This window comes from Pseudochaenichthys georgianus, chromosome 10 (genome assembly GCF_902827115.2).
Source record: "Pseudochaenichthys georgianus chromosome 10, fPseGeo1.2, whole genome shotgun sequence".
NCBI lineage: Eukaryota > Metazoa > Chordata > Actinopteri > Perciformes > Channichthyidae > Pseudochaenichthys > Pseudochaenichthys georgianus.
Window position 1 is genome coordinate 220054 of NC_047512.1, and position 8873 is coordinate 228926.

The 8873-nt window shown below is 43.6% G+C and overlaps 1 protein-coding gene across 1 annotated transcript; it reads left to right on the forward strand.

The window, feature by feature from the left end:
* Positions 1 to 687: 687 nt before the first annotated feature.
* Positions 688 to 5468, forward strand: LOC139434670 (zinc finger protein 664-like). The gene is made up of 2 exons (XM_071204560.1): positions 688 to 896; positions 3834 to 5468. The coding sequence occupies exons 1-2, from the start codon at positions 701 to 703 to the stop codon at positions 4862 to 4864; spliced, it is 1227 nt and encodes a 408-aa protein (XP_071060661.1). The 5' UTR covers positions 688 to 700; the 3' UTR covers positions 4865 to 5468.
* The last annotated feature ends 3405 nt before the right edge of the window (positions 5469 to 8873 follow it).

Below are 8873 nucleotides of genomic sequence, written 5' to 3' on the forward strand. Positions count from 1 at the left end.
GAATCTGTTTCTCTGTTGTCCACGTTCATAAAGCAAAGCAGCAGCATCAGAGCACGGTGCAGAGTCTCTAGATGAGTTTACAGTGGTCCCTCGTTCTTATTAAACATCCATGTTGTCGTCCGCTGTATAGAAAATTGTGGTTTCCATAGTTTCCCCACAGCAGCAGACGCACACAATGACGTCCGCTGGCGCATCATAAACACGTCGGATAGTGAAAGTGCATTCGGATTCTCTAAAGTACCGCAGTCTCTTCTCCTAAGTCCTTTTAAATTCTCCTATCCACTATCCCTTAACCCCGTGACGTTTCACTCAGAGGTCAAGGAATAGACGATAGGGTTAGAACTTAGGAGCTGATTTTTTAAACTATCCGACTGCAGCCCATCCCTCCTTGTGGGAGCTCAGCTCCCATTGGCTCACACTTAACTCGAGCCCTGCATGCTGCGTCTCGTCGCTCCGGTTCTCTCTGTGTTCCTGAGAAAGTGTGTGTGAGCTCCAGCTCTACTGATCCATCATCTGTGTGTCTGGATAAACCTCCGAACGGACTCTGTGCTCTTTTTTCTGGAGTGTTTACCTCGGACTATAGGAGCTAGCTTAGCATGCTAGCTGGAAACACGTGAGCAACACTAGTCAGATTGAGAGTTTGACGGAGAGAGAAACGGTGTGTTTAACGGAGTCTGCAGGGAAAGGTGATCTAGGAAACATGAGTAAAGTCCAAATGCTGCTGTCGTTGAAGCAGCAGCGAGTCACTGCTGCTGATTCTGAAGAGATATTTGCTCTGTTTGAACAAACAATAGCAGAGCTCGAGGAGGAGCTGTTTCTTTCCAAAGAGGAGAACAAGAGGCTCCAGAAACTACTGGACGCTGTTTTACAGCCTCAGCTTCGGATACACAGAGCAGGTCTGTTCCCTTTACTCTTAATTAACACTTTACACTCTTCAGTAACACTTTATTATCACATTAATAACACTTTAGACCAGGGGCGCTGGAAGGGGGGTGCTGAGGGCGCTGCAGCACCCCCTAGCGTCAGGCAGGCGGAGCTCCTCTGCCTGCACATTTTAAATGTTTTAATTTGTTGATATATATGTTTTGATTACTTTTCATTGTGCCTGAGATATATTTCATATTATATATTATTATTCAAATGATACTTTTAAACTATAAAATAAATTATTTAGCTTCAGGGAAGAAAAATTAAAAATGTTTTTTTAGTTGGAACCGTGAGCTGCGTTTCTCAAGAGATCCTCACGCGGTTAGGGTGACCAGATGTCCCGCTTTGCGCGGGACTGCACAGCATTTTCCCGACTTTTGGTGCGTCCCGCAAATTGAGACGATGTCCCGCATATTTCATTTTGATTGGCCAAAACGCTTTTCTTTAAAATCAGATTCATCCAATGGCTGTTGAGAAAGCAGGGAATGCTATCATCAATCTGTAACACACGGCGGGTGCTGGTCAAGTGTTAACCAATGAGAGTAACTCACTCACACAGCACGCAGCAGAAATAACCAGTGTTTACCATACAGTGCAACACTCCCATTCATACCGGTCAAATGACTGGTAACAAGCTAGCGCCGACCTTTTTTCCAGACTCTGAGATAGTAAAGAAAATGTCATGTGGTCGTACAAAAGCAGCGTCCATAATAACAGATGTGCTTGCCCCTGCCTCTGCGGAGAGTTGTTTGACAGAGTCAAAGACACCAGTGGTTCTAGGTGACAGAAGGCCCACCTTCTGTTGCTGTGATGGACAAAACTGAAAGCTATTTTATTTTATGTATTATTATGTTTCTGTTCCCTCCTGGCCAGTGTTGGTTTTATTTTATCTATTAATTTATGTTGTGCCTACTTGTACAGGTAATACACTAGTTGAATTAAGAAGATGCATTTCTAAACACTGGAAGTAATAATGCCTGCTGCCTTGGTTTACTTTTCTTTATTAAAAAAACTGCATTTTGTCTTCACTTTCTGCTCTATATTTGTTACGTTTTTTTTTCCGGGGGTTGCTGTTGAGAGGGTGTCCCACACAACCATACTCCTTGTCCCACATTTGGTTTGTTGGGATCTGGTCACCCTACACGCGGTATGAAAATCTCCTTTACAAAATAAGTGTCCAATAATCAACAACACAACAATGATCGTAGTGGTAGTATAACACATGTGAAACATTAAACGTAAACAAACTGGTGTACAAAACTCACATACCTGCATTTCAATGGACAACATAAAATGGACACGTGAGCTGCGTTATGTTGGAGAGATAGCACCACGCTTACGTTAGCCTATTAGCTCAAATTAGCTATAGAGAACCACAGTGACACGTCCTAAAACCCGGAAGTAAGTTAGCATTTTTACCACTTCCGGTTCCTTCGATAAAAAGCAATGCAAATGAAAAAGTTTGTTTGCCCTGTTCTGCTTGAAAGCAAGCTCATTTCTCCCGTGTTACCATCCAAAGTTAATGTAAACTTGAATAATGTACTTCATTTGAGTGTAACAATTATGTTGGTTGTTGTTGGTGGAAGCGCCAGCCTGAGTTTTAAACATAACTTTAAATGGAAGATCCCCATAGGCCCCGCCCACTCGATCCGATCAGAGCATCCCTGACAGGTCCACACACTACTTCCCCACAGCGAGGCTCCCCCCGCCCTCCTGTTGACAGTTCACGGGCATCGAGCTCTTCGCCCCCCCCCCCCTTGATAATTCACGATCGTTAGCACGTTGATAAAATATATTTTTTTGAATAGCACTTCATATCAAAAAGGTTGCCGTCCCCCTTTTTGGGACCTCTGTCTTTTTCTCCTTAAGTCAGGAGCCCCCCTCCCTGTGTACTGCTGTGAGGGAAGAGGGAAGAAACGGTCTCTCCCTTATCAGTGAAAGCATTATAGGCCTTACACACTCAACATAACAAACCACTTGTGTTTTGTTTATACTGTAAATATAGAAAATCATAAAATATGAAGCATTTTCATTGTGGGTTATATAAGAATATAATTGATCATATTTGATTATAACTAACTTTCATTTTAAGTATTCACTTGATACTATGAAGATCTCAACAGCACCATCATTACTATGACATTAGAGGGTGCCATAACATGTTCTGATAATACTTGCATACTTTTACTTAAATAAGGTTTGAATTAGGGCTGTGCAATTCATCGTATTTTAATCTCCATTTTGGCTTGCAACGATTATGAAAACAACTTAATCGGAAAAAAACGATTATTTTGCTGCATTCCCTTTCGCAATGATGCTCTCAATGTGTCTTGCGTTACACAACTTTGCATTTAGCTCAAAAAAGGCCTTGGGGCTATGTTGTTTGATTGAATTAAACACAATATATGCATTCCACTATGCTGTTGTACTGTATCTGAAGATCTTAATATGATTGCTCATATTTCAAGCCATCTTTTTCCCGGCCCCTTGCTTTGGATCATTTTCATCAACCGGCCCCCATTCCAAACTAATTGAATAGCCCTGGCATAGTGTATCTGTGAACAATCCCAAATACAATTCATTGTTTACATTGCGGCTAGTGCTAAACCAGAAGAAAAAAAACCTTTTTCATTTTTAACAGTAAGTGGAAAGGGGCTGGGCTACATGAGGTGAATTGAGTCAACATAATTAGACCATTTTTTTATTCTGTCAGGATATGAACCACCCAACTAACAAGACTTAACTTTATTATCCTGAGGAAGGCCTCTTTGCACTTCTGCTCACTCCTAATAATTGCGGAAGAGACGATGGGCCTCTCTTCTCTGGAAACTGTAATTCAATAACATACCTAATTATATTGACTAGGTCCAAGACTGATATAACAGTGTGTTTCCTGTTTCCTGCAGATGTCCAGCAGCTGGTGGTGGTTAAAGAAGAGCCTCTCCCTGACCAGCAGGAGTGGAGCACCAGTATGGACCAGGAGGACCCAGAGCCCCCCCCACACATTAAGCAGGAACAGGAGGAACTCAGGATCAGTCAGGAGGGAGAGCAGCTTCAGGAGCTGGAGGAGGCTGATAACACCAAGTCCACTTTCACTCCTGTCCCTGTGAAGAGTGAAGATGATAAAGAGAAACCTCAGTCCTCGCAGCCTCATCAAAGACAAACTGAACACATGAAAACAGAAGCTGATGGAGATGACTGTCGAGGACCAGAACCAGCCAGGAACTCAGATCCAGAGAGCAGTTTACAACCAAAGACTGAGGACCACACTGGAGACTCTTCTGAAGACACTGATGACTCTTCTGAACCTGACACTGAAGACAGTGCTGATTGGAAGGAGACCAGAGAACCTGCCTCAGGCTCAAACTCACTGAAAAATAGACAAGAATCTGTCAGTGATCCACAACGTAGTGCTGAAAAGAAACCATTCAGCTGCTCAGTTTGTGAGAAAGCTTTTAGATATAGACCATATCTAAATCAACACATGAGAATCCACACAGGATCATTCAAATCATTCAAATGCTCAGTTTGTGAGAAAGCTTTTTCACAGAGTGGAAGTTTAAAGGATCACATGAGAGTCCACACAGGAGAGAAATCATTCAAATGCTCAGTCTGTAAGAAAGCATTTTCACAGAGTGGAAATTTAAAGGAACACATGAGAATCCACACAGGAGAGAAAGTACATAGCTGCTCAGTCTGTAAGAAAGCATTTTCACGGAGTGGAAGTTTAAAGAGACACATGAGAATCCACACAGGAGAGAAAGCACACAGCTGCTCAGTCTGTAAGAAAGCATTTTCACAGAGTGTACATTTAAAGACACACATGACAGTCCACACAGGAGAGAAAGCACACAGCTGCTCAGTCTGTAAGAAAGCTTTTGCACAGAGTGGAAGTTTAAAGGCACACATGAGAGTCCACACAGGAGAGGAAATATAGAGCTGCAATGTTTGTGACAAAAGATGTAATGGTCGTAATCATTTAAAAAGGCACAAGTGTGTTGCTCGTCAGTCCTCACAGCTTAATGAAATTCAAACTGAGGATAACGGAGAGGCAGAGCCTCCAATCAGCAGCTCAGCTGAACACATGGAAACAGAAGCTGATGGAGAGGACAATGAATAAGTCTTAAGACAGTTCACACATGAGAGAAATCTGTCTGACTGGATTAACATTGTTGTACAACATCCATATAAGACTTAAATGAATCTTTATCAACATAGGTGGACAATATGTTTAATGTTTTTGTCATTCTGATGTATACGTTAACCACTGACTGTTGATGAACCATTTTATTTGGATTGAGGGCTCCAAGTTTCCATATAAAGGTATAGGATGGTTTGATGTATTGTTTATTTCTAAATGTTTTGTATCATTGCTATCCTGTTAATGAGCCCTGATTTACGTAAATGTACCTGTTATCGGAGTGTTTTTGCTTCTGTAACTGTAAGGGAATACATTTTCCTATTTTGTATCCTGATGACCTAATGCCGTTACATGTAATACGTTACTCCCTAAGCCTGTTTTCACCCATCTGCAACCGATTCGCTAATAATCACAAAAGTTCATTTCTTTGACCCCTTGACTCGATTATTTATTTTTTAATAATCGTTACATCTCCTCAGGACCAAGTTCCCGTGTCCTGCCTTTCACCTGCTGATCACCCACTGCTCATTTAAGGTGGACTGACCTTTACAATGGACCAGCTAGTCTTAATGCAAACGTGTTGTAAAATGACGCTAGACCAAAAAGGTGCTGTGTGCTCTCTGCAGGACGGTGTCTGGACTCAAAGATTGTTTATGGTATGAGAGCTTCACTCTGTTTTTGTTGTCCAAACGACGCCAACAGATGGCGGGTACTAACATTCACAAACACGTACCTATCTCCCGCATGTATTCGGAGGAAGACCCTCATAGGTGGCGGTTACTAATACTCACAAACACATCTCAATTCATTCCACTAATTCAACAAAGTAATTCACTCAGCATTCAACCAAGACATTTGAGAGATATTTACCAAGTTTGAGAGAACCTTACCGAGAGCAAAAACCCAGCTCTGAGGGACAGAGCTTACCAAGAGAGAGCATACCAGGGGAACCCCCCCCCCCCCCCTCTCTCTCTCGTTCTCTCCACAAAAAAAAGTTCCTCCCCATCCGCCAGTGTCTTTATGCTCAAAAACAGGATAGAAAAACCTAAGACAACTCCTCCACACCGATATTTGTGGAAACTGGGCATGGCCTCTGATGTGCAGGACTGGACATGACCAGACATATTCTATGGCAGGGGTCGGCAACCCCTGGCTCGCGGCACCGTAACCAGTGGCACACTAGGAATAAGTGTGCCAAACATTAACATTTTATTTTCGGATCCTGAACGAGACCGCCGCCAGAGCGCGTCTCCCCGTTACCTGCAGAAGGAAGCCATGCACGCAACGCAGCACGGCTCTCTTTAACTCCAGGCGACTTTCTGCCGCTTTCCTCCGTGGTGCCGTGGTGATCGTTTCACCACAGAGGAAAGCACTTCACAAATTGCAGTACCCAAAAGGAGCTGTACAAATGCCGCAGTTTTTGCGTGGCGGTGTCTTTAGTTGAAAGCCCAGTGGCGATCTGCTCATCTCTCATTGAAATAATATGCTACACAGGGGCGGACTGGCCATCTGTGTTCTGGAGAATCACAGAACGGACGATCGTCCTTATTATTATGCTGTTTAACCCTCTAAGGGTGTTTTCTCGATTTTTAGATGTTTTATTAAATCACCTTTTAAATGTGTTTCTTCTAACATGGCACCCATGTGTTACATATCAAAATGTTCAGGACAATCCCTAGTATTGCTATATATGCAAATTACTCACCTTAGAGCACTGTTTGATGAGATGAGTAGCTCAAAAGCTTACAATTTGACATCCGATTTTCGGAAAATCTTCAAAACTCTTGTGAAAACACAAATGTTCTCATGTGATCGAATTGTTTTGGTTACCAAAGTGTTAGAATTACAAAAGTAGTGAAATATTTGAATTACACTGTATATAAATGTGTTATTCATGTCTAAAATGAAATTGAATAAATTCGAATTCTGAGTAAAACAGCTGTCAATCACTCTACTTTCACCACAGCAGGGGCTGAGATACATCAGGACTGAATAATGACTTCATATCACATAACAAGGTTCATGTGATGTGTACAAAAAAGGATTGAGCATTAGAACTTTTTTTTTCAACCAACAATTTATTATAATACCAACAATGTATATAAACTGCAAAATCTCACTATTTACAATATTGAAAATGTTTTTCCTTCAAGCAACTATTTCATTTCATTATATTTCATTTTCATTTGTCCCGCAAAACCAATTGTACAACAATTGCCATAAAAACAATTGCTATTCATTATACATATAAATAAAAATAGTCTTCTCCTCGTCCTCCTCTCTTGATGAAGAACACGTCCGTCAGTCTTCTCCTCGTCCTCCTCTCTTGATGAAGACCACGTCCGTCAGTCTTCTCCTCGTCCTCCTCTCTTGATGAAGAACACGTCCGTCAGTCTTCTCCTCGTCCTCCTCTCTTGATGAAGAACACGTCCGTCAGTCTTCTCCTCGTCCTCCTCTCTTGATGAAGACCACGTCCGTCAGTCTTCTCCTCGTCCTCCTCTCTTGATGAAGAACACGTCCGTCAGTCTTCTCCTCGTCCTCCTCTCTTGATGAAGAACACGTCCGTCAGTCTTCTCCTCGTCCTCCTCTCTTGATGAAGAACACGTCCGTCAGTCTTCTCCTCGTCCTCCTCTCTTGATGAAGAACACGTCCATCAGTCTTCTCCTCGTCCTCCTCTCTTGATGAAGAACACGTCCGTCAGTCTTCTCCTCGTCCTCCTCTCTTGATGAAGAACACGTCCGTCAGTCTTCTCCTCGTCCTCCTCTCTTGATGAAGAACACGTCCGTCAGTCTTCTCCTCGTCCTCCTCTCTTCATGACAGCGCTCTGAGTGTCTGCTGTAAACTCTTCTTCATCGGATATTAAGCCATATTTTAACCCCTTCATATTGCTCTGCTTTTGTGGGGCCCATTCAGTGAGCTCTGTAATCCTCCTGTGAAACAGAGGCTCATCACCCTGAAGACCCTGAAAACCCCCTGTGGATCTTTAGTGTTGAGCAGGGCCCACCTGGGGGGGCCTGAGCCTACAGACAGGTGTGAAAAGCTGTCATCCAATCAGATCACACACACACCCACACACCAGGGACAAGTGGGGGAGGGCGAGCCTCATCACAGAGTTTAATCTGTGGTGGAACCCCCCCCCCAATCCCGGCCGATCTACCTCCAGCCTCCCGCGTCCCCCGCCCCCTTCTTTGCTGTGCAACACCCTGTGGGAGCAGCACTCAGACGCCTGGATGCGGAGAGCGATCCAGTACCTCGGCGTGTGCGAGCAGTTCCTGGCCTTGTGCAGCGTGAGGGGGCAGTTTCCACCACCGCCCCAAATGCCCACTCTGCCCTCACCCATCTGGCTGCTGACAGTGTACGGCTACAACGAACTGCCGCGGCTGGATGAGTACAAGGCCAGGATCACGTCCACCTTCGGATCCATCCTGAAGATGGATTCCACCAAGAAGCTAAGTATAGTTTGTCACAATTTCATTTCTTTCTTACAGTCACTGTGTGTTTATGCACTCACCTTTGAATTCTCTCTCTCTCTCTCTCCCTCTCTCTCTCTCTGTCCAGGTGACGAAGAAGCTCGCCGGTATTGCTTACGGCACGGCCGCCTGGGTTACTAATGTAGGTAAGGAGTACAGCGTCCTCATCAGCGTCCTCATCAGCGTCCTCACCTGCTCCGAGGGCTCCGAGGGCTCCGACGAGCAGAAGTTTCACTTTCCTTTTTATTTCACAGTTTGAATATTTTATTATTATTCTTTTGTTACTAGCCAAGGTGTTTTATTTGCTTTGACTGTAAACATGTGTACACCTTGTT